The 26,541-nt window shown below is 41.7% G+C and overlaps 1 protein-coding gene across 1 annotated transcript; it reads right to left on the reverse strand.

Annotated features, from left to right (window-relative positions):
- Positions 1–2,318: 2,318 nt before the first annotated feature.
- Positions 2,319–21,416, reverse strand: LOC101168467 (guanine nucleotide-binding protein G(I)/G(S)/G(O) subunit gamma-13). The gene is made up of 3 exons (XM_020705526.1): positions 20,823–21,416; positions 9,492–9,617; positions 2,319–8,001 (listed from the first exon to the last, which is right to left on the reverse strand). The coding sequence occupies exons 2-3, from the start codon at positions 9,587–9,589 to the stop codon at positions 7,896–7,898; spliced, it is 204 nt and encodes a 67-aa protein (XP_020561185.1). The 5' UTR covers positions 9,590–9,617; positions 20,823–21,416; the 3' UTR covers positions 2,319–7,895.
- Positions 21,417–26,541: the final 5,125 nt, after the last annotated feature.

The raw sequence follows: 26,541 nt of genomic DNA on the forward strand, positions 1-26,541 counted from the left end.
TAATTACACATGTGTGTCTCAAGCATGACAAAGTTGTAAAAGTTTCTTTAGAACACACTCTAATGACTTGGTCACATGACCCGAATAGGTACTGGTGGTTTTTGGGTTGTTGGCTTGTGAAGGGTCGTAGAGAGGAGCGTATGCATCTCTAAGGGAGCACAGGTGTGTTTACCCCGGTTCTTTGAGTCTCGTACAGCCACCTTAAGGGGTGCCATGAAAATGGATCATACCATTGTTGTGCATGTATTCTGTTGTGTTGTGAGGTATTCGTAATGATAATAGAAGTTACTTATGACATATGGGGGTTGTTGTTGTACAGTGCTCCTAGACTACACCCTTGACCAGGGGTGTGAGAATCCAGGCCTCGAGGGCCGGTGTCCAACATGCTTTCCAAAAACCCGCCATTGAAGCGCCTTATTGGCGAAACACACCTGATCCAGGTAACCAGCAGCAGATACGGCAGGATTTCTGGAAACAGAGGCCGGCCCTCAAAGCCTGGAGTTTGACACCTGTGCCCCAGACCAATCTGCACCCATGGGGTGTAGGTGATTAGTGCCTGTAGGATGTGAGGGTTGTGGGCGGTAAGGCTTAAGTTTGGTTCTGGTGCGTTCATGCATTGATCTTGACTTCTCTGTTCCAGTTTGTTCAGCAACTGGACATGACCTCATCCTGACAGCCGATCGCAGACTCCATCAGACTCCATCTATCATCTTTAGGAAACATGGAGGTCCAGACTGTACTTTTACCGCCCTTCATCCTTCAATCCTTTGATCTTTACGGACCGAAACCTATCTAACAATTGATCCTTTTGCTGTATTCATGCTTTCCTTTACAAACATTGTATATCCCTTGTGCTATCTTGTGGGGTCCAGATGACCCCACTCCCAACGTTAACATGCCTTGGAAGCACGTTAACGTTGGGAGCGGGGTCATCTGGACCCCACAAGATAGCACAAGGGACAAGAGAGGGCTGTAAAGATTTTGGACCTTTGGTTTTCGTTGGTTCAAACAATAACTCTGAACATCGGTTCCGTCACCTTCTGCTGCAGGTCCACTAGCATCCAGCTGTGATGCTCAAAAAAAAAATCGAACATCCAACTTCCAGCTGAGAGGTTTGTGTTCATCCAGCAGCAGAGATAAGATAATCTTTGGGGGAATCAAGTAGAAAATATAATATGGAAGCCGTGCTAATAAAAAATAAACACCCAGAATGGAAAAGAACTTAAATTCTAGTAATTGGCTGAATTCTATTAAACATTTAACCCATTGTTTTCCTTTTTCTCTTTCTTTATTATAGAATCTTCCTCTATTTTTTCGGCACTTAACTCCTTCTACAATTTTTCTGCTATTTTAACCATTCAACTATTCAAATGTTCAGCCCTTTCAGCTATGACTTTTGGTCCTTCAAATCCTTTAACTTTTCCAGACTTTTCAAGATTTGCAGGATTTTTGCCTCCATTGAAATAGATAAGAAATCCTTGGTGCATTAGCTCACTGGTTTGATACCTGGCACTGGCAATGTTCTACTGGAAATGCAGCTCTTTCTAGTGTAAAATTGTAGTCAAAGACCATTATGGGTGGATACTTGCTGTTTGTGGGTGAAAAATTGAGTAAAACATGGACCTATTGGCATTGGATTGGATTTAGCCTAGAATCTTTCCCATTTGTGGATTATTTTATTTGAATGCCAACAAGAATCTTTTTTTGTGTTCTCATTTGGGTGGGGTCTTTATTTTTAAATGTCCTGTGCAACGTGACCCGAGGAACCATGAGCACCATGATTGTGCATTCATCCAGAAAAAGCATAAAGTAGCCGTGATAATTTGAACGTTAAGCGCAGATCCATTGGTCACTTGTTCAGTTCAGTTTGGGCTCCGTAACACACCCATAATTGCCTTGGAAACATTTTCTTTTCATCTGGACAAGGCACAAAATCCACAAATCGCTGCGTAGAAACAAGACAGAGTGATGTGGTCTCGCTTCATAGAGTCGCTTCATGGCCTGTGGCAGAATCGGCTCCGGACTGCCTATTAGGAAGAGGTGACTGTTGCATGACAGCCTTCTGCTGTTGTAAAAATAATGATAAAAAACATGCTGCTTAAACATTTTCCCCCAAATTAGGGCCACGGAGAATGTTGATCCCTGCAGCCAGGACAGTGACTCAGAAAAACACAATACAGATGAATCGCTTTAGCCATCAACTTCACAAAAACTGGAGCTGTAAGCATGCTGAAATACTCTGAAGAACAACAGTAAACCCACTTTTAACCAGGTGTTCCCACTGAAATGTTGCAGAAAAAATGTCCAAGACAACGAAGCTGTCTAAAAATTGTCTACTTTATTCAGTAAGGTACAGTAAATGTAAAACATTCCATAAAAAAACAATCTATAACTTATTGCTTGTTGTATTTATATTAGGACTTTCGATCTAATGCATTTTTTTTCCAAAGCACACATACAAGGAGTTTTTTTTTTTGCTAAATACCTAAACAAGAACCTATGCAGTCATTATGTTGGTAAAAACATACCCATGTGAAACTGATAGAATACCAAACTAAACAAGTACGGTTACAGTAGCTGGAAAACAGACAAGGGTCAGACAGACCCGGGAGTCCTCTCATGCACTTTTATGACAAGTTTTTGATTAATTTGATCCTTTTTTTTTAGATGTTCTGTGCTTTTTCTGGAAGAAATTTCTAATGTGGAGAAAAGTGTTCCATTTAAAATTTAAGATGATTGTTAGAGACATTATTCAGAAGATGAAATCCCACTTCATAAATAAATTACTTGTGTATTTGACTCTGTTATTTTAATTCATATTTTTTTAATCAGGTTGTGGTTTCAATAAAATTGGCTTTAAATATTTAAAAGGTTCAAATTCTAAAAGTGCATCACAAAAGGTTTTATAGAATTAATGTCAAAAATCTCTAAAGATCCTTCTAAAGATTTAAACTTTAGAGTAATTGTTCATTCTATTATAAAAACTAATATTTATATTATAATGGAAATGAATGTCTGGGTAAGCCAAACTTTGAGATTTGGAGGAGAAAATGTGCCCTGAACAGGAGTAACCACAACATGTTTAAAGATATTTTAAACATTTTTAGTTTATTTTTACTTTTCAAAAGGTTTAGGATAAAGGAAATGTTAATTCAAAAGGCATTAAAGAAGAAAATAAAGGATTTTCACATTGACAGAGCAATGTTAAATGATTATGCTTTAAAGAAACAAATTCATTCTAACGCATTTAAGGAGTTAATTTCTGTCCAAATCCCAGAACTTTTTTTAAACATCATTCAAACTCAGAGATACACATAGAATATTTATTTATTTGCAAGAGGCAATCTTTAGTAGGCCTCTTACAGATTCAGGCTATGTTTGTGTATATTAACCTACATATTTTAGTTTAAGGACTCACCAAGACTACTTCAGTACACAATAAATATTATAATTTTCCTAATTTAAAATAGCTAAATAAATAATTTTTACACTAAAGTTCAATTAACACAGTTTTGTTTTGCTCTGTGGTTTGCGATGTTAGCTAACGGAACCTTTAAAATGGCTTTATTGCTCGATATGAAAACTATAGAAGCTAGCATTAGTGCAGGCTAACACATGGGCTAGCATGCGGCACTGCTATGGTTTGAATCAATCAGTTATAAAGGATAGAGCCGCTACGCCAGGCTGTTAGCATTGTCCAATGGACGTAAAGTTCTGACGCCATATTGGGAAGAGCCGTAAACAATGACATGCAGCTTAGCAGACACAGTAAAATGAGCATAAAATTCTTAATTTTGGTCTGATTTTCAAAAGAAACAACTCTGGTCATCACAGATATAAGATCCTGGTCATGGTACTAATGTTTTTGTACAAGCTGCAACAGATGAACGACATTTCAAACTTTTCTATAAACAAATTCGTCATTATATAGTAAACGTAACTGAACCTGATGCATAGTAGTTATCAAATTCAAATCTACACACAAACTAAGAGTTACACAAACTGTTAGACTCCTTGGTCCGTATATAAAGAGGCGTCGGGTGGGTAGCTGACATCGCCTCAGACCCCCTGCGCCCATTGTATGTGGGCCGGTCCCCACCCGGGGTGGCGTGATGGTCAACACTTGCACCGTCGCAGGGGGGCCCCATCCCTCTACTATCTTTCCCTTTTCAATATAGCGCCCAGCTTTGCATATGTAACACGTAGCGCTGCGACTCTATCACATATAACACACGGGCTTGAATAATGTAGTCCAAATATAGAAATAGATGTTTAAACAGAGGAGTTTGGCTCTAATATCTTCCAGAAATTATTTAAAAAATAAGAGTTATTGAGCCTCTAATTCATTCTGCTTTAATTTTTAAGTTTAAATTGTGGAGGAGGCATGTTAGCACATAGCAAAACGGATGCGGAGGTTTCTCAGTAACAGCAAACCCTTAGTTTCTACAAAAATAAACAATCCAATAACTATCTTTAAGTAGCTTTACAGGGTTTACATTAATTTTTTTTTTCATTATTTACCTTAGGTAATAATAAGGGCATTTAAAAAAAAAACTCATGCCATACTCAGACGAATAAATTAATTAAATGTATAAATTCAGTACAGAGAGGACTGGAGGATCTGCTGTCCCAAGTCCCTCAGAGAACCTCACGGTCCTGCTTCCTCCTCCATGAACGTTTTCTGAGAGCTTTGTGTTGAGTCTGTGTGCTCGTTCGCCCCGTGTGCCGTGCAGCTCCGTGTGTCCCACAGCCCCATAACCCTTGTGCTATCCTATGGGGTCCAGATGACCCGATCCTTACATTGACGTGTTCTCCCTACCATGACAAAGGTGGATAAAGGATAAAGGATTTCATGTAATCCATGGACACCAGTGAAGATCACAAATCATTGAAGAAAAAAGGTTCAGCGCACTGTCTTGTGGGTCTAGATGACCCAACTCCCAACATTAACGTGCCTAGGATAGCACAAGAGTTAAGGAGACAAGTTTTTCTAAAACAAGCACACATAAAGAGCGTTGCCGCCACGTGCAACACAGGGCAGCTCTGAGGTCAGCGATGTTTGTACCTCATGCCACGTATTTACATTCTCACCTTAAGGAAATTGTGTACAAGGCAGTATCAGACGGTGATCTGGATCAAAGTCTGGAGGGATAGTTTTGTCTACTGTTGATTATTTAATTGATTTTTATTTCTTTTTTGGGGGTAATTTTTCTAAGTTGGCCACCAGATAAAAGGAGGGCAAAGAAAGCAGGAAACTTAAGGGAGGAAAAGTTCCCATCCATAATAAATAAATAAGTTAATAAGTTACAAGGGTATGTCTGTACATGTTCAGAGTGTGCTTGAGTTGCGGTGGTTGGTTTCCGTGTCTGCATGCTTGTGGTTGAAAGGCGGGCTAAACGGCAAACCTTCTCCAGAGGCCTGCTTTCATTTTTCCTCTGGCAGCACAACAGGGCTGGTGTGAAATTAAAAGCTGACTTAATGTCACAAAGGTTTGAATTGGATTTGAGGTTTTTACAAGCGACAGCAAAAAAAAGAACATGTGAAGAAAACAGGTTGCAAATGTAAAAGACTGTAAAAATCTTCGGCTGAGGCATCGAGTTTCTCATACAGACAGGAAAGTAGATGTGCTTCAGATATAAGGACTCAATAATGCTCTTAACTCTCCTCTCAACTTATCAAAGTTCATGAAATACGAGAAGTCAATTTGTAAATAAATATTTAAGGATGACATGCAGAGATTAGTCGACTGAACTTCACCCCTGAAGTCAAATGGTCAAGTTTTGTATCAAGACGTTAACATTCCATCATGTGTTTCTTAAATAATTCACAAAGTTGGCGATTGTGCTTGAAGTTCAGTTTGCTTTGATAAATGATTCCATGTCTTTGTGCGAGAACCGTATATTCTGATAAATTGTTTAGGGTTAGCTTACCTATTCAAATGAACCGTACGGTAGATAAATAAACCTTTGTCACTGTCACAACTGTAAATACGCCTGCTTTAACTGTCTGTGGGAGGGGCAGAGTCACAGGCTGCAGCATCTTTGATTGTTGAAAGGGCAAAACAATAAATAATTTACATCTGCGTAAATCTTTAAAATATTGGGGGGGGGGTGTTTTGAACACTTCTGAAGACAAGGAGGAAGAAGGGAAAATAAGACTGTGGTGTCACTGTTGCGCCACCACCAATGTGTGCAGGTTCTCCATTGTCAAAAAGCTTTCTGGACAGTTGTATGTGCGGCTGCACCATAATGCCAAAAGTATTCACTCGTCCATCCAACAGCTAAACTCAGGTGTTTCAATTTATTCATCCTGACTTGCAGGCAGCTTCTACAGACCTTAGTGAAAGAATGGACTGCATTCAGGAGATTGGTGAATTACAGTGTGGCACCATGTCAGGATGAACTCTATGCAACAAGTTTTATCAGGAAATGACCACATTACAAAACACTCCAGCCAACTGTCAGCTAAATTATAACAAAGAACAAGCATCTAGAACAATAGCAATTCTGCCATGATGACCTGAAGAACCGTGTCTAGCGCTTCATCTAATGCAGGGGTCCCCAAAGCCTGGCCTGGAGGGCCGGTGTCCTGCTGGTATTCCAGAAACCCTGCCTTATCTGTCACTGATTACCTGGATCAGGTGTTTTGAACCAATAAAGAGCTTCAATGGCAGGTTGGTTGGAAAGCATGTAGGACACCGGCCCTCCAGGCCAGGATTTGGGCAACCCTGATCTAATGAATTTTTATAGTTGAATGTCTAAATCCAAGTCCTTCATCTCATAATACAAGACAAAGTGTTGGATGCCGTCTGTAAAGTGTGCTGCCACTTTATTTGGAGTGACAAATCAAACTTTCCCATTTTGCCAGATGGGAAATGTGTAGGAGGGGCTATCATGGTGTGGGCTCGCTTTTCATGAGCTGAGTTTATCCCCTAAGTTCCAATGACAGAAACTCTAGAATATGAAGAGATGTTGGAGGGTTTAATGCTTAAATAATGTTGGGAACCTGTTCCAACATGACTGTGTGCAAAGGAAAGTCCAAAAAGACATGGAGAAGCCACTCAAGTGGGAAGGTACAGAACAGCTGCAAAGGGTGAGCCTATTATTGTTTACCCCATGGATTCCGAATGCAATGTCACTTCAGCTGATGCGTATGTTGAGTAATGGAAGAGGATACTTTTGGCACTGTGGTGTACATGCATTAACAGTATGAAAGCAAAAAAGACGAGCAAGCAATCTGATTCGGATTCCAACCTTCATCACTATGAAATCTTTGTCTCCATCCGTATCAAAAGGCATTTGCTGCAGAGCTCTGAACTAGAGCAGAAAAAGGAGTCAAAATGTATTTTAGAATCATCAAAACTTCCTTTTTTTACAGTTGATTGAGATTGAATTGAAAGAAAAACCTGTTTGGTTTGTCTCTAGAAATCAGAGTGGTATAAATTTCCCTCACGCACCTACATGCAGCTTGGCAGTGGTGACAGGACTCTTACTAACCATCAGACATTATTAGAACTGGGTAAAACAAATCCGCACTGATTGAAATCTGCATGAAAAACCAGCAGGTGTTTCTTTAGATGAACTTTAAACACTGATGCTGTTCTCCTGTCAAGGTTACTAGGAACCGCCGTGGCTGCAGTCATAATGTAGTGAACGTGGAGACGAGACAAGCCCAAGTGATCCATGTGAGAGTGTGTTTCCATGCCCTTGCTGTGTGGGAGAGGGGTTGGAGGGGTTCTGCTGTAGTACATTCATGGTGAGAGGTTGGTAGGCATTGTCCTGCCAGTGTCCTCACAGGTCAGGAGGGAGAGATCCAGGGGTCAGACATATAAATATAGATGCGGTGTGCTGACGCTGTTGGGTGAGGAAGATTGGGGTTGGAAGATAACTTTTTCCTCAAAGAATGACGCATTTCCCTTTCTCCACCCACGGGTTGTTCTTCATTAGCTCCGGGTTCAGGAAAGGATCCTCTGGAACGCCATCCTCTATCCACTTCACCAAACTTGAAGAGCAGAAAAGAAAGATATTTGCAGGACAGACATGTAGACCATGTACAAGCAGTAAGGTCTGACATTCAAACGATTTTTTTAAGTAAACTTATACCGGATGTTAGCAAAAACGGTAACATTGTAAATGAAACACACTTAGATAGCGCTCTACTACCTTCTTAGTAGGCCCAAAGCTCTTTACAGTCACAGTCCTATTCCCACACACATTCACACACTTTACTGCCAAACACTGGCGCCAACTTTTAACCACCAGGAGAAATGTGGGGTTCTGCGTCTTGCCCGAGGACTCTTCGATACATGGTCGGGCAACGATACATTGAAAAACTATCCATTTAACCCTTGTGCTATCTCAGATGACCCCACCCTTACATTGACGTTTTCTTCCTACCATGACAAAGGTGGATAAACGTGGAAAGATTTCATGTAATCCATGGACACCAGTGAAGATCACAAATCATTGAAGAAAAAAGGTTCAGCGCACTGTCTAGTGGGTCTAGATGACCCAACTCCCAACGTTAAAGTGCCTAGGATAGCACAAGGGTTACAGAATCTTAGTCCACATAATGGAACTTCTGATCCTTTTTCAAATCCGCCTAGATTTTGACGAGAAAGAGCATTAGTTTGCATTTTCAGACGATTGTAATTTCTGATGGAGGTTTGCTAACATTTACAGGTTTCATTGATACAGTCATGCTGACTGCAGAGATGAAGAGGTTGAGGTTCTCTCTGGGAGTGACCAAGATGGAGAGAATTGGGAGTGAATCCACCAGAGGAACAGCTCATGGTAGATGTTTTGGAGATTCAGATGGTTTGGACAAGATGAGAAGATTTTGTGGCACAGGCACCAAATTTGGCATGGATGTACCTTAGGATCCCCTCTTTCAGAAAAGCACATTAGCCACGAGAAAAATTCAAAATTTACAACCAATGAGGCCCAAGAATTGTATGGTTTGGTCCAGCTCTATAGATGGATCTTAAAATGGAAACGCTCAAAATACCGGACTAGACCAGCCCAGATTGTACCACTCAACGGAAACAAGGCCCTTTTTTCCCAAGAGCCTCTACTGGTGAAGCATTTGGACCCCGTGTTTTTGGACACTTTCACTTTCACAAGCGATAAATCCACTTCGAACCCACACAACTTATCATTAAAAATAGGCATTGTTGATGTGGAAACGTTTACCTGCCAATTTTAATTGAAATTGTTGTTTTTGTTGTGCTAAAATTTCGAAAAATACTTTTCTTCTGACATTTGAGCATTGATCTCCTTATCTTGTCTTATTTTTTAACCAGGATTATATAAATATCTATAGTAGTTGCTCTTCTTCAGGTGAAAAAAGGCCTTGTAAAAAAGATGCTACATTTTGTTCTCTGCTTGCAGGGATTTCTCCATTTTCTTTACCTTTTATGTAAATGTCCTGTGAGATAATGGAGCCAAGTATTTTTATTTTAGCATCATAAATCGGTGTTTTGAAAGACTCACTCTGTTACGGTTTTAGAGGACTTCTCCCGTTTGAAAGCCAGCTGGTATTTCAGGCTCTCCACCTCCTTCTTCATCTGGGGCAGGTCCATCTCATCCATGGCTGCAGTTTGATGTAGGCTGTTCTACCTGTGCACAGACAGAGGAGCCCACAGTTATATTTATGCAGCACACTGTTAAATAACGGGCAGACGATGCGTCGCTGCCCTGCAGCAAAATCCCCCCCCCCCCCCCCAAAAAAAAAAAACCATCTGATTTATGGTTGCTGTTCAGCTTTTCCACCTTCAGTGGGGAAAAAACTGAATTTATTGGAGAACAATCAAATGCTGCTACATCTAGTTGCTGGTCTGCATTTTTCTTTTTACCTCTGTAAAAAAATAACACAAAAATGCCAGATTTAGTTGTTTTTGCTGTTAGAATTTTGCTAATTTAAAAGTTTTCCCCTTTATTTCCTCACATAACTCAAAGCTTCAGATCAATAAGAGCAGAAAAGCTTTGGCATTTCCTCCAGTACAGAGAAAACTTACATTTGTTTCTGTCTGTACCTGCAAACATTGAAGAATGTATTCAGACTGGAAAAGTCTGTCGGGTCGCACCGAGCCGGCTTCATTTGGTCCGGATCGAGTCCTGAAACCTTTGTTTGGTCTGTATGCAGACTGTCAATAACCGGACATTTCTGATTCAAACCTGAGCTTGTAAACAAAACCATGTGACTAAATACCCCTTCAGACATTGGCCAGGGATTACGAGGGCGGGGCAAAGTAACGAAAGGGGGGGGGGGTTAATGGAAGTCCTGCGCTTTGCAGTCCTTGTCGGGAGAGTTCACTTTATGTTTCGCTGACTGGTTTAGAACGTCTGTTTCAACGTCAGGTACAACACTTTGTGTGTGGCATATAGATTGTTGGGAAAACAGTGAGAAGCAATGTGGATGAAATTACAAGTTGTTTTAATGAGCCTGCATTCATCCGATATAATTTTAACGAGTTGCTGTGTCTCATCATCATGGTTGCTTCCGTTCTAGTCTGTTTACATCCCATAAATCCCAGCTATGATGGCTGTTTTGGTTGAGTTGTTTGGCTCCAAGCATGGAGCCTATTCTAAACCAGTCTGATTGGAAACGACCCGAGACCACCGCCAAAGAGAGTGGTTGCTGGTCCCGGACCAGGGTTCACTTGGGTTTATGCAGACTGAAAATTTGTCCCGGATTATCGGGGGAGACGAAATCTGGTCCGCTTAAAGCGAACCAAATGTGTCCAGTCTGAATAGACCCTAAAACATTTGTGAAGTTCTGATCTCGCCAGAGGTGAAACATTTTAAAGTATAAATAAAAAATAAGATAAAACTTTTGGGATTAATTGATCCTGTTGTTAACAGTTAACATAAAAGAAAAACTGGACAATATTCTTATTTTCAGTTCTAGAAAGTGTTTCCTTATAAACTGGGTCTCTGACAAATATCCCTCCAGGTCACAGTGGCAGAAAGTTGAACTGAATTTGTCTCTGTTGATTATTATTGTGACTGCATCACAAAGCTTCGGATTTACATTTGGAAATTAAACCAGATAACAGAAATGTAAATTTGTACAGAAATATATCAAACATGGTATAGGATAGAATAATAATATTAATGGGAAAATACACAAATGCCCACACTAGTACATACACTAGTAAATAATTACATAACTTAATCTTGAATAAACATAATAGCTCTTTTGCATATAGTTCATGACACAGAAAAACGTTCAACAGATTGCTCAAAAGGGAGTGGGGGGAAGTGAAGATGACGTTTTCTTTAAAACATGGGATCCTTGTTTGTCGTGTCTTGGATTTGACACTCCTACAAGCATTTGTGCTTTAAAACTAATTGGACCCATGAACAGAACCCACTCTATTCTTTTCTTTACCACCTTTTCATTCATTTTTCTCCTTGCACACGCAAACTATCCTTGTATTTATGGGTCAAGTGTTGTGTTTTGTGTTTAAAAAAACAAACAACAAAAGGAGGGCGAGAACAGATAATAACTTTGTTTCAGATGAAAAACTTTGCTAAAAAACTAAGACCAGAAGACGAAATAGAAATTAAGCAGCGCTAAATAAAGTTCAGATTAAAAACTAAGACACAAACGTGGCTGAAATGTGCTAAAAACTAAGTCCAGATGAAAATCTAAGCTTGAAATGGCAAAAAAACATAGTCTGGAAACGCTTTAACCCTTGTGCTATCTTGTGGGGTCCAGATGACCCCCCCCCCCCTTCCATTGACGTATTCTCCCTACCATGACAAACGTGGATAAAGGTGAAAAGATTTCATGTAAACCAGTGAAGATCACAAATCAGTGAAGAAAAAAGGTTCAGCGCACTGTCTAGTGGGTCTAGATGACCCCACTACCAACGTTTACGTGCCTCAGAAGCAGGTTAATGTTGTGAGTGGGGTCATCTGGACCCCCCAGAACAGCAAAAAGGGTTAGAACAGATCAAAAGACGATCGAAGAGGAACTTTAAACACAAAGAAGTCGATCCATCCATAGAATCCAGAAAAACCTTCCTTCTGGACGGGAGCCACTTTTTGAAGTGGCTACTCTCTACGCTTTCTTTTGTTAAATGTGTTTTTTTTCCAGTAAATATTTGTGATCTATAAGCTTTAATTGAAATCTTCTTCAACTATTTCTCCTCATTTTTAAAGTCGACTGTTTAACGGAAACCTCCCAGGAACATGCAAACCTAAGTCTGTCCAGCAGGGCCTGGACTCAGAGCGGAGCCACAGAGGATGTTCACGCCGGAACACAGCACTGTTTTATCTATGGAATCTCCAGCGTCGCCATGGTGACGGGGATCCGGTTGGTCTTTAAACCTCGGGCGGCGGTCAGGGTGAGCGCTGGAGCTGCAGGTCTGTGCAGAAACCATCATAAAATAAAATAAAAGCTCCGTTTTGTGTTTGCATTTTTTCCTGACTCCATAAACGTCCTTCACACAATAATAACAATAATGGATTGGATTTATCTGCGCTTTTCAAGACACTCAAAGCGCTTACAGTGTGTCCATTATTCATTCACTGGTCATTCACACTTGGTGATGGTAGCTACTGTTGTAGCCACAGCTGCCCTGGGGCAGACTGACAGAGGTGTGGCTGCCAGTTCGCGCCTACGGCCCCTCTGACCATCACCAGGATCATTCATGCACATTCACACACCAGTGGAGCCACACTGGAGGCAAGGAGGGTGAAGTGTCTTGCCCAAGGACACAACGACATTTTGGCTGGTGGGAGCGGGGATCGAACCGCCAACCCTTCGATCATTGGACGACCCGCTCAACCACCTAAGCCACTGTCGCCCTGATCTGATCTCGAGGGTAAACAGGAACATCGTCACTCGCTGAGGTTTCATCTGTTGGTTTTGTAACGTGACCCTCGGAAATGGAGCGGATTCCGATCGTTTTGTCATCGTATTGATCTGAAGAAATGTTTATAAAAAAAAGTCTGAAATGAGCAAGTTTCTGTGCACGAAAGAGCTTGGAGGTCAAGCGCCCTATTTAATGTTCACTCACATGATCCTTCAAACATGTGAGGATGGGTGGCAATATATTATTCCCCCCCCCCCCCCCCCCCCCCCATACCCTTAGAAAGCAATTCATCAAACCTTTTTTGTGTAGAGTTGTATTTAATGGATTCCATGTGTGTTTGTATTGTTTCAAACATGTCTATTTATAACTATGCTGTGATTTTTTATGAAATTCGATCTTAAATACATTTGATATGTCAATGTATTTTTACTTTTGTCTTTTTAATTGAATTTGCTTGAAATTAATCAATCAATTCCTTATTGGTTCGATCAAATATTGGATATTCTTGTCTGTTATTACCAGTCTTGTAGATGAATCTGTTCTTTCTTTTGACACGTGAACAATAAAGGTTACGAACACTGACCTCTGCGTATGAAAGACCCACTTCGACCGTCTTCTGATCTGTTTTCAAAGTGTTTCCAGAGATCTGTTAAATATAATTATGCTGTTTTAATCCAGAAACCTGAGCAGGGTGGTCCAGTGTGTTAGTCCAGTGTGTTTTCTATGTCACAAATAAGCTCTTTTTCCCAACTGCCTTCTCCCTGATTCACAGTCATTTGAATAAAGACTCAGAAATGCCATTTGAATCTTAATTTTCTTTCTATACGTCCATCATCAGACAAATACTACAAGAACATGTTAAAAAGAACATTTTTTTTATCAGAGAGGGTTTTTTCAACACTTAGCTTATCAAATCCATGCAAATATCTATGTTTTCATTGATTTTATTGGTACATTTATGGATAAAAAGGGATTTCTTTGACTCGTAAAAAGTTCACTTGTGTGACAGAAGCTTTTAAAACTCAACAAGACGACAGAAACTTTCATTTTTTGACTTTAACTGGTCTGAAATCATTTGAGTTGTGGTCTAAGTTAGGCTGTTGGACAAATCATTGATGGTGCCAAACCAAGCCCAAACCATGACACCTCCACCACCGTGTTTTATATGGCGTTAAGGCACAAAAACAGAGCTTTGGGTTTAACTAAACTAGAACGTTTAGGATTTATTTGTGTGTGTTTATTTACAGAGATGATGCTAAAGAAGTAGAAGAGGATGTTCAAAGAACAGGAAAGGGTTTCTAAAAATAGCAGCAAATCCACTTTTCCTCTCGTTCTGTTGCATTTTCCGTTCCTCCTTGCAGATGTCTCTGGTTTCTCACCCACGTCCCCCTTCTGAGCAACGCTCGAGTGAATCCTTAGAAAAGTCCAGGTTCTGGTCTGCAGCATTGATCCTGGTGAGCCAGCTGACCCACAAAGCCCGGTAGTGTTTTTACAGAGCGTTGAATAACACTTTCTGTTACACAAACCTCCTTCCTCACAGGCCGCAGAGGGAGAAGACGGCAGCAACTGGGAAAAACCTCGGTGCTGTCAGGGCAACGCCCACTTAGGATGCAACGGTTTGGTAGGAACCTGAACCCAAGCCCGTGGCGCCGGCTGCCCGCGCTCCATCAATCCAGCTTTTCGCTCTCAGCTCCTCCCACAGAACACCTCGGGGCTCAGGCGCCGAAAATAGAACGACAGCAGGGATTTCAACCCCGTCCTGTGAGGGGGAGTCAAACGCTTCTCGCTCTGCAGCCACATCCGGCTTTTTCATCCGACTTGTTGAGTTCAACCCCAAAAAAAACCCTGCAGATAAGGAAGCCATAGCCCTCCATGATAGACCCGACTTTACTCCAAAGCCTTTAGTTTCCATCAAGACAAAGAAAAATTATATTCAAGCTGATTTTTTAAAATCCTGCTTTGTTTTTTAAAAGTTCAGGTTCTGAATTCAGATTTGTTTTAAATCAAGAGGGAAAAAAACAAGTTTAGAAATGTAGTTACACTGCAAAAAACGGATATCCAAGTGAACACGTCATCCAGAATCTGACATGAATCTGTCAGAATATATTCTCTGTCATGTTAACAGCCTGATGAAGAAGGCCCGGCAGCGTCTTCATCACCTCAGACACCTGAAGGACTCTAAGCCTTTAACACTGGCGCTTTTAGCTCCTCTGTTCACTTTCTTTTGACTACCGAAACTCTTCAACCGTTCACGGTTGATTCTGAAGTGAAGAGAAGCAGCCGTACACGGATATGACACGGACACTTTATGGTCGGTCCCGCGATCAACATCAATCAGATGATTCTGTCACTCAGAAAAACGTCTTTACTTTAGCAACCTGTTGCACATTTTTGCAACGCCGATGTAAAAGCCGCTTTTCTCCACGTCAGCATCAGCTGATCCGCGTCAACCGTGTTTTGTTTGGTCGACGCCTGTGACATCTCTGGAGTCAAAAGGCTAATTTGCCCTCAAAGGTGCTAAAGACGTTCCACACCGGTACCACTGAGAGCTTCCTGACGGGAAGCATCACAGCCTGGTTTGGGAACAGCCCCAAACAGGAAAGCTCCCCGGAGGGAGGTGGGATCAGCAGATCAGCATCTTCAGGCATCATCTGAATCGACCTGGAGACCATCGAGCAGAGCAAAGAGGTCCTGCAGGGCCTCAGTCCTCCAACAAGCAAACCTTTTTTCTGTTCAGGTTCTTGTTTCCCAAACACAGAGAGGATGAGGAGGAGCGCCTCCCTGCAGGTCATTCAGGCCCTTAATACAGCGTTCTGCCAATTGAACTGAACTGGGAGGCCCCTCCCCCTGGGGTGGCCCCAGGGAGCCAAAATCCCAAAGATTTCTTTAGAGAAATAAACAGCAGTTGCTCTGTCATTCTATTGGTCAGAATAACCATTCTGGCTCTGATAACTTATTTTGACATGTTGATGATCATCCTCATTTTTTTTTTCATAATATTTTTTTTTCTGTAGTTAAAGTTATTCAAGTTATAGACCGACCAATCAGATGCATCAATAAAATTAGGTGCTCTCTGACGTTTGAAAAGGTTTGATTGACAGATTGAGCCCCCTTTATTTGTTAGAGGTGTGGCCCTCCAACAAGCTCAACCCCGATTGGTAAGAGTGGTTGCCATAGAAACAATGAATCAGTTCTGTATATCGTGTAATAGGCTGTATTGTCTCTTTTTTTTTCATTTCATTTTTCCATACATAATTATTTATACTTCCTGTTTTAGGCCTTTTACATTGTTGGACAGTCGTGGAATACTTTTCTCTCCATATGCGTGTACAGTAGATGCAGTAGATGTATGGGGGGAAAAAAATCACATTTTAAAGATAAAGCTGCTGGAACGAAAACATTCATGAGCACAAAATCAGAGCAAGCTGGAAATATTTAAAGCCAAAAGGACGGTTCTGATGCAACGTGAAGAAAGACGTTATAACGAGCAGCTTTTAACGAGCCTTTCAAACCTTTTTTCCTTCCTTTTTTACAGGAAGTGGTAACTTTAAGAGAATCAGGAAACTGTTGAATGAAGGACACACTCAGTGTTTCCCACAAACGTATTGTTTTGTTATTTTAAACTATAAATAAAAATTACAATTACAATAAATACAATTTTAATTCATTCTTTTTTGTTCATTTCTTGCTTCCTGGCCTTTTATTTTACTGAAGCTTTGAATAAAAGTTCAGGTTTTCGTTGGATTAAAACCTGCTGTTTCCATTCGTCCTCAGCTGCAGATGTGCACCGTCAGCACACCTGTTGGAGCCTACAGCCGGCCCATCGGTGAGGGCCGTGGTTCCACGCCGAGTTCTGCTGCTGCCTTTGAGCAAGCGCTGCCTGGCTTGGACAGGATTCAGAGCGACAGCGACGCGTCAAGCAGCTGCGGCAGGACGTTTGTCAGACGGTGCAGCAGGTGCAGCATTAACAGCCACGGAGCCCGCTGGTGCTGCTTCCACTTCCTGTCTGGGATCAGATTTCAGCAGCATCCTCAGGGAGGGGGGGGTTCGGACGCTACCCTCTGTCCAACTCCATCTCTCTTTTACATCCCTCCGCTCAACCTCTACCTCCCCTCCACGTACATATCGGGTTTCAGGCTGCAACCATCTTTTTTGCTGAACAAGAAATCACCTTTTCCTTCCCTTCCTCCGCCTCTCTTTGTCCCCCGGTAATTCATATTCCAGAGCTTCGCTTTAGTGTCCTCCGGAAAGAACACGAAAACGCCGACTCCACTGCTCAGAAAAGACTGTTTGGTGGTAAAATGACAGAATAATAATAATAATGACGGGAAAAAGAGGATTTATCTCATCTATGACACACGAACGGTCAAAGAACAAACTGCTCTTATAAATAGGAATGATTGCTTGTTTTTGTGCTGATGGAGCATGTGGCGACAGGAAACAGTAACAAGTGCAGAAAATCACACGGGAAACAGTCGTGTAACACAACTCTAGTGTCTTTTTCTACTGCTGCCTTTAGGGGGCGCCACCACAAATTGCCTGCCTCTAATCCTCTCCATCCTTACTCACTCCAGCCTTCCTCTTGTCCCACTCCAAATATCTTTTGATCTAATTTCAAAGCCATCTTTTAAGTATGAAGTAACCCTTCCCCGACTTCCCATCATCCGTTTGTTTACACACTCCCACTAGCCTACAGCCCCCTTTCAACCCCAACCTACTATTACCAGCAAAACAAACATATGAGCTCAAAAATATAATCTTTTCTTTTCCGTCTGCTTTATATTCTCAATGATTTGATTAAAAAAAAATTCTTTATAAATGTCTTCCATCAGCATTTTCAACATAAGCTGACCCACCAATAAAAGGAACAATAAATGAATTCATCTTTTGCTAAAAAGAACACATAAATTCACCACCAGGTTTAAGTGACATCCTTTCTATAAAAACAAAAATCCTTTTTTGGCAACTTTGACAAATAAATGAAACGTTTTCCTGATTCTGAGACGGCAGGGAAGACCAGTCTGTGCTGAAACTGCACTGAGCACAGAAGAAACCCAGATCTGAACCCATTCTCCAGAGCAGAACCTGGTCCTGGGTGCTGCAGGAAAACCCGATCTGCTGCCGCTGGAGTTTTAGGAAACCTGACAGACATCACCTGTTCTCTGAACGTTTCTTCTCCTACGAGCACCAACACAAACACAACTTCAGGCTCAATAATTCATGAAAACAGCCTTTTTCCAAATTGGATGTTGGGGGTCAGCAATGCAGCCACAGTGGGCGGAGCTGGCTCCGCCTTCTTTGTGAGCTCAAACCTGAACGCACATAAGTTGGGCAAATGCCAGGACACACAAGAGCTCTGGTGGGTTTCAGAATCTAAATGGATCCATTATAAAGGCCGTTACAAACGTCAGGTCATCGGGACAGATCCCCAGTCTGTCATACGCAAAAAGAGGATTTTCTCCACTTCAGAATCCGCTGGAATAACGTTAACCGCATTAATAGTTGAAGAGTTACGGTACTCAAAAGAAAGCCAACACTGAAGCTCTGGTGCCAAGGGTTAACTAGTGGGACAATTTCTAGTACATCGTTTCTCTCTCACTGATTAACACGTTAAATTTTAAAAAGTTATCACTCAAGAACCATTTTATACGTCCCTAATTTACTAGTAGGACATTTTGGCCATTCTATAACTGGTAATGTCTAAACAAGCCCCACTACTGAACTTGTTGAGAGTTTATATTTACAAGTTTGTAACAAACTGGCCAACTTTCTCTTTCACTACCAAACCAAAAAGCTTTACTAGTTCATCCGTTGACATTTTAAGGACACTTTGGTCGCACTAGTTGTTGTGTTCCTCTGTTGTACTGCAGACGAATCACAGACAACGTCGTGCTAAACTCTAGACTCGTCTATTCCGAGATTCCACACACAATCCTCATCGATACGTCACATGACCAGCATACTGGTGTACTTCAGGGCCCAGTGGGAATAATCAGCATTGCCTGAACCAAAAGCTAATTAAGTCTAAATGAAAAGAGAGAGTTTCCATTTCATTTGATAGCTAGTAAGGACTTTGTAACACATTGGCTAACTAACTAACTTTCTTTTTACTGGTTAACTAGTAAATTTAAGGATGTTTTAACTAGTGAACCAGTTGACGTTTAAATATTCATGGCCTACTGGTAAGACAATGTCTACAAGAACTTTACTACTGCATCTCACAAGTTAGCTGGTGGACATTTTGCAGCAGACGAGTTAACTAGTTAAGGGTAGTTGTGATTCATTTACAATAACTGCATAAAAGGCGCCATATGACAGCATCACCCATACATCATAAGTGCGTGTAACTTCAACTAGCCTCACGAATACCTCACGATACACTGTACTACACGCACGACAACGGTACGCTCCGTCGTCCTTGTGCTATCTTGTGGGGTCCAGATGACCCCAATCCCAACGTTGGGAGTGAGGTTATCTGGACCCCACAAGATGGCGCAAGGGTTAGGGTGACCGAATGGCCTCAAGGAAACTGCAAGACAAACCTGGGCTCCCTTTAAGATGCAGGCACTTTTCTCTGTGACAGAGACATGCCCTCTATCATCGGTAAAAAGCTACAAGAACATGTTAAGTGTCACAGGAACAGGCAGACGGCTGGCACGAGATCATCAGAGGAGAGACAGGAGTAGTTAAAATCCAGGCGAGGGTCGGGGCAGGCAAACAGAGTCAGGAGACAGAAGATCAGATCCAGCTATAACGCTCGGTAATGAAAGCCGAGCGGCACAAGCAATACTTTGTGCTTAAGTAGACTGTGGTGGATTGAGTGAATGAGAGTCAGGTGTGCGGCACCCAGGAAGTGAGCGCTGAGGATGCTGGGAGATGAAGTGCCTTCAGTCCACTGCTCCCACCAGTGACCAGAGGAGGAGACAGAGCTCTATCTTCTGACATTAAAAACATCGCTTTTTTTTTTTACTTCATCATTGTGGGCACTTAAAGCTGGTGCATTATAATTTGGAATCAAAATTGTTTTTTCCTGTAGTTTGTCGAACACAACGCCCACCCCCTAAAAAAAAAAAGATTCTGTTAGTGGATTAATAATAGGTTTTGGAGGTGAAGTATTATGTGGGGGTTTTGGGGGTATATGTGGGTCAAACGATGAATTGGGCCACAAGAATCCAGCTTAACCTTTAAAGCCCCCTCTCCTCTGCCATCCCCTACACTGCAGTGGGGGTGGGGGTGGGGGGTGTTTTAACATGATCTGTTTGATTTCTATGGTGACGGTTGGAGGCTGGAGCAGGAAAGCAGCTGTGAGGAGAAAAAAGGAGAGTCAGCAGGAGTGATGGGGACAGAAATGGAAACAGAGCGACTCCTCTCGCCTCCTCTCACTGCTGCGTTGTAAATAGAGGCTAAAAATAGACGGAAGCAGGCAGGCAGAGCTCCTCGGACCGGCCGAGGCACAAAAAGAGGCCGTCCTTCCTTCGGTCCAGCTGAGGGGAGGGATGCTGACACATGATCCCTGCGGCGCTTTGTCATGACGAGGGGCATGTGGGGCACTTTCTGTCGATAGATCCTGATCTACATGAGGCTCGGACTCGTGTCGGCCTGTTGATGTGGGAGGGACGGGAGAGCCTTTCATGACTGCCAACGCCAGCAGCAGACCCCGCCAAAAGCATCCCAAAGTCTCCCAGGAGGAGAGGAGAACCACCACAAATGCCCAAACTTCACAGAAAACAACCGCTGGACTCCACACCAGCACAGACCTGCACCAAGCCACCAGAGGAGGAGAGGATGGAGATGCTTCTCTTCTGTAAAAAGCCACATTCTGAAGTGCATGCGTCTCTAAATGCACCAAGTGACCGTTTAGAGATTTAACAGAGTTCACTGATGCGTTCAAACCCTGAACTTTTGCTGTAACACATCAGCAGCGGCGGCGGGAAGAGCTGATCATCCTTTGTGGGACAGTTAAATGACAGCCACGGATGCTGGGAGACACCTGTCTTACCTGCTGGGGGGCTGTTGGCGCAGCGGGGGCAGAGGAGGACACCGGATGGAGGAGTGACGTCCAGCTGGTGGAGGGAGAACAGGAGGCTTAGATCCGCAGCCCGGGATGCTGCAGCTGCGGCGGATGCTGCTGCTGCTGCTGAAGAAGAAGAAGAAGAAGATTTCCCTCCTGCAGATGAGGAAGATGATACCGAGGAGGAGGAGGAGGAAGAGGCGGTTGCCGGGAAGAAGTTGAGGAAGTACGGCGGCGCGCGCTGCGCTCTGCTCTGTCTGTCCACTTCCTGCCCGGATCCCGCCTTATGAGGCAGAGAAACGCTGCGTTACCGACGCGTGCGGGGATGCGTGATGTGGGGGAGGGGAGGAGGTGCGTGAGGATCGGAGCGCCTTTTCTCTTTCTTTTTGCTTTACTTCTGCTTCTGCCCTTAAATGGACTCAGACGGCATCAACTCCCACCTCCGGACCGGTTTTGTTTGGAACCGATTCAAATCCTGTTTTTGGTGTTTTTAACATGTTTTTGTGGCATTTTTCTGATTATGGAGGAAAGGAAATTAAAATTGCATTTCTGAGTATTTCTTTATTCAAATCGTGGTGGATCAGGAGGTTTGGAAATGCACGTATCTGTGACGTAGAAAACAAACTGGGCGGGGCCACTAGCATTCTGATGCATCCATCTGCAGACGACTATATCCATGTGTCTTTTTTTTCCTGCTCTGAGAAATTACAGTGAACCCAAAGACATTCTAAGGATCGTAATGAAAAATAAAACAAACCCTGAAACCAAAACACAATTTTTAATAAATGAAACAAGATTAAAATTCAGTGTTTCAGAAAACAAATGTAATTTCCAGAAATCAGAAATAAGTGTTAGAAAAACGAAACACAATAAGAAAAGCAAAATGGTTCTTTGGTTTTATGATTGGTACGGAACATTTCCACTTTGTGCTAAATAACTTTCAGTTGAAACGTGATCATCCAATCAGCGACGTCCCATAGTGCTTATCTTTTCTGGGTTCTGTAAAAAACAATTTAAAAAATTGAAACTAATTATGGGAAGAATATTAAAGAGACAAAGAACCCAATTCCTAAACATACGATACAATAATGGTTCCGGGTTCTAAATTACATAAACCAAACTCAACCACTAACACGATACAGACCAATTTGGGGGGAAAAATCCTTCACCCCAGGTTAAGCGGATGCCACCTTTAAAATATGGGCAGCAAAGGGTCTTTCCACCATCCGGGACTTATATTTTCCAGATTCTAATGTTGCCCCAAATGTATGGAAATGAAAGGAACATACTTCCACTGTACTTGGGAATGCAAATGTATGCAAACTTTTTGAGAAGGAGTGAAAGTCACAATAGAGAAAATTACTTAAAAGCAGATCCCACTGGAGCCAAAGTTTTTTTTATTAGGTATATTTCCAAAAATAGACAACTACATCAAAGGTGAGAGAGCGTTTATAAATCTCAGCTTGATTCATGCAAAAATGTGTGTTGCCAAATGATAACACTTACAGTCCAAGCAAAACCCAATGGTTCCAACAAATGCTGGCAGGGGTCCCTTTAGAAAGAACTACTTACATTTTAAAAGACAAAGTAGAAGAATTTGAAAATATATGGCAACCTTCCATATGTTTTGTAAAGAATATGGATCCTTTAGGATAGAAAATTGATTATTATTTTTGGATGGTTACTTTTTAATTTTCTTAATTTTAAGTTTATATTCTTAATGTTGTCAATGTCTAAAGGCCCGTACACACCGGGACAAATATTCGCCAGGCGTTCTTCGCCAGCGTTTTTCGCCACGTTTTTTGTGTTCACACCCAGGCGATTTTCGCTGACGATGAGCCGAGCGAACATGCAATTTCATTCCCTGACATTAGATGGCGCTTAATGTAAACAGAAATACTCCTGTACACAAGGTGGCGCTGCGCAACTTTACGCTTCTTAAAGTCACTTTTCACTCAGAAGAAGAGAGCAAGTATTTACGCGCTAGTCAGAATCAAACAAAGAAAACATGAATATTTCAAGCACCAGTAGCTCCAACTGGTGCTTGGTTCGGGGATATTTAAGAATGTCCGTCATTATTTCTTCACGGCAGTGTAGACGCTACTTGACGTCTATCTTCTTCGCTGGTATGTGTGCTCAGCAAGGCAGTTTTGTGTTTGAGCGCCCCCAAGTTGTGTTTTACTGTAACTTCAGAAGCTCCAGACACGTGTGCAAAAGCGCCATTCTCATTGGTCGAATAGATTTCGACGCGTCGAAAAAAAAACCAAACCCGGGCGTTTTTTCTTTTTGACGCGTGGTGTTTTTTCGCGTCGGTGTGCACACTCACATTGGTGCCTTTTGTTTAGTCACGAGGCGTTAAACGTCGGCGAAAATCGCCGGCGAAATTCGTCCCGGTGTGAACGGGCCTTAAGGAGAGACCCTCTTGTTCTTAGGGGGGGGGGGGGGGGGGGGGGTGTTAAAATAAGACTGTGAACAAGAGAAAGCATTACCTAAATACTGTCGATAAAAGTTGCAATTTTTGTAATGGCTGAATCGAGTTAAATGTAAAATCTTTTTTTGAGTTTTTCATTGCATTGATTAGATTAGAACTCCACCATGTTCGTGGGCCCAGAAAAACTTTTTCCGATTGGAACAAACGTTCACACGGGTCACGCTTTCAGTCGGAATGAATCATTTGGGCGCAGTAGTGTTGAAATGCTAGAAGCGGAAATGAGTCGCGATGTAAACAAGCCAAGCGGCCACATACATATATTTAGCAGCTCCGTAATGTACGAGCTGATCTTCTGAACGTGCTTTTATTATTGTTATGGTTATAATGAAGCGCCTGTTTGCTCATCATTTTATTTTTAATTTGTGTGGTCATTGCTTTTTTGTGGCAGAACAAAGCTGGAAGACGGTTAACACGCGCTAACAACATTTAGCCTGGATGAACATGAAATCCATGCGGGAAATTCCGCAATCTGCATCTTGGCTGCACGTAAGTAAATATGTGGGAATAACATCAGCCTTTATTTTGTCGGGACACGACTGGAAACACAAATCCACGTGATTGGGGCAGAGTATTCCGAACGGCATGTTTACATGACGCATTTTTCTTCCGATCAGGCGTTCTTTACGATTACCTTTCTCCATGTAAAGGCAACTATAGATGCAGAACTGACTTGATGCAATTATGATGCTGAGAGTTAAATGCATTTTGTAGTTATCTGTGGTAAATTCATCAAAATAAGCTTAACTTAAACACAATTTTAATCTTCATTTTTTTCTACATGTCCTCCATCGTGACACAAATGCCACAAAGAAATGTTAAAAACACCTAAAACGCCATTTTAAAGAATTACAGTTGTATAGAAGACGCTTTGATTGACAGGGACACAAACAGTCTGAGAAAGTCAATCTTAATCTGTAAAAGTTAGTGATGTTTGCTCACATGTTCCTGCTCCTTCCATCAGCTTGTTGCCCTGATGTTTGCTCTGTCCATCTGGAAGCTCAGCATGGATGGAAGACCAGTGAGGAGCATCAGGTAACCAAAAAATCATGGGCTTTGAATGTGGGTCAGTGGTCGATTGAACCATCGACCTGTGGTTGTTTTGGATCACAGGCAAACATCTGAATAAGGAAATGCTCTCCCTGCAGCATCAATACTTTAATGATTATCTGACCCCCATCAGCCACGTGGGTTTTCTGGACTGTTGACTCCAAGCCCGTACCTTCACAGCAGGAAGTATAGCAAAGGCTGCAGTTCCCCTAAAGCCCACTAGAGGCTGGTTACAGAGGGGCAGAAGCACTCCATCAACTTTCATGTTGAAAGTCTAGAGAGCCTCGTTTCCACTGAGCGGTACAGTTCAGATTGGTCAAGGCAATTCAGGCGAGTGTTTGGACCCCATGCGGGGTGTAGAGGCATCGCTTCACATCCCAGTAGAGGCCATCAGGAACAACAATTGAGGTCATCCAGCAGCTCTTTTTCCCTCTTGGCTTTTGGTACTTCGTGTATACAAGCCAATTAATGTTTGAGAGAAGATTGCAGGCGGCTGAGAGGAACGTTGGTGCTGGTTTGCCGCTTTCTTTTGTCGTAATGACCTTCCGCCAATCAACAGGTTTTATCGCCCCATCCGCCCCAACCATTCTGTTTCATTTTTCTATGGATCTACCAGAAATGGAATGGCTGGGTCTGGCTTAATGGGCTTAATGGGTCCATTGGTAAAATCATTTTTCTTTCCCCACTGTTAGTTTTTTTTTTATATAGAAATGTTTTCAAATTGTAAGAATTTTTGACTTATTGCTAGGGACCTGTTTTTAATATAGCTTTTAATATCATTATGTCAGAAAAAATAAACTATTTTTACCATTCATTTTGTGGCTGTTTGGTTAAGTCCTGTGGCAGATACTTTGGGAGGGGTTTTGTTAATAAAACTGTGCAGCAAAAATGGTGAAAAACTCAGTCAGCAGTAAATCGATTCATGTTTGGATAAAGAAAAACTTTCAGGATAAGAACTTCTTCTAGAAGAACCTAAAAAGGAAGAGCTCCTGTGAGGAAACTGACCGACAACACCAAAACAAAAAGCCCCAACAGAAAAGAGAAGATACCAAAAGTCCTGCAGAAGAGCCGACCTTTTGCAGTCTTTCCAAATGAAAGCCTTTGGAGGACACAGAATGAAGGTGGAGTTTATTTCAATGATTTGAACCGTTGTGGAGATCTGCAGTCAGATGCTGAGATTCAGAAAACACCAATGGTGCTAAAATGCATGAAAGATCTAAAACAGTAAGCTGAAAAATGAGTTTGGGACTGAAGATTAAATTCCGTTTCAATTCACAAACTCACATTTTTCCTTCCAACTCAAAGATTTATCGTTTCTAATCAATTGGATTATAAAATGGTTGGGTTTGGCTATAGGAAAAAAAAACATAATAAATAAATAAATTAGGCTTATAATGAACAGAAGTGTAAAACAATGGGAATTGTTTTGTTGAAAATGTGCAGAAAACAACAGGTTTTACCAAAAATAGATACAAAAAAAAAGCTACAAAAGTGAACAGATTTGTGGACTGGATGAGTCAATATTGCATTTTCTAATAAAACTTGATTTGATTTAGATCAAATCAAATCAGCAGGAGACTGAAACAAAAAGCAAAACAAAAAAAAGCAACTTTAAATTTTTATTAACATTATTAAGCCTCATTTTCGACAGTACATTCGAATGAGACTCGTGGTTTCATTTACGAGAGAGAATAACATCAGCGTTAAAATAACTTTCAAAGTTCACTGAAGAAGAGGAATAATTCAATACTTTTATATCAACAACATTGGATTCATTAAAAAGCGGTTCTCATGTTTTTCGGTCCGTTCAGTAAAACTTTAAAGCCCCTGAGTGTGAGCGGACAAAGAGACGGTGACTCATTATTCACAACAAAACATTTGTCTTTAGAATCTAAACACCTTTAAACTAAATCTCTTTAGTACAGCATAGGCAGATTTGAATCATGAAGACATAAATGTCAACATGTTGCTTTAATGCTTTAATCTGTCAAGTTTGGGATTAGAAACTGCTTGGATCGTTTTGAACAGAGGTCGCAATGCGAATCATTTGAGTCTCTTGACTCTCTCAGATGCTTTTATCCAAACCAGGAAACAAGTCAAAACGTTCTAAACGAAGCTCTGGAGGCTGTCCAGAGCATCAAAAGTCATGGGGAGAGCCGGTTCTGCTCA

Source organism: Oryzias latipes, chromosome 8, assembly GCF_002234675.1.
Source record: "Oryzias latipes chromosome 8, ASM223467v1".
NCBI lineage: Eukaryota > Metazoa > Chordata > Actinopteri > Beloniformes > Adrianichthyidae > Oryzias > Oryzias latipes.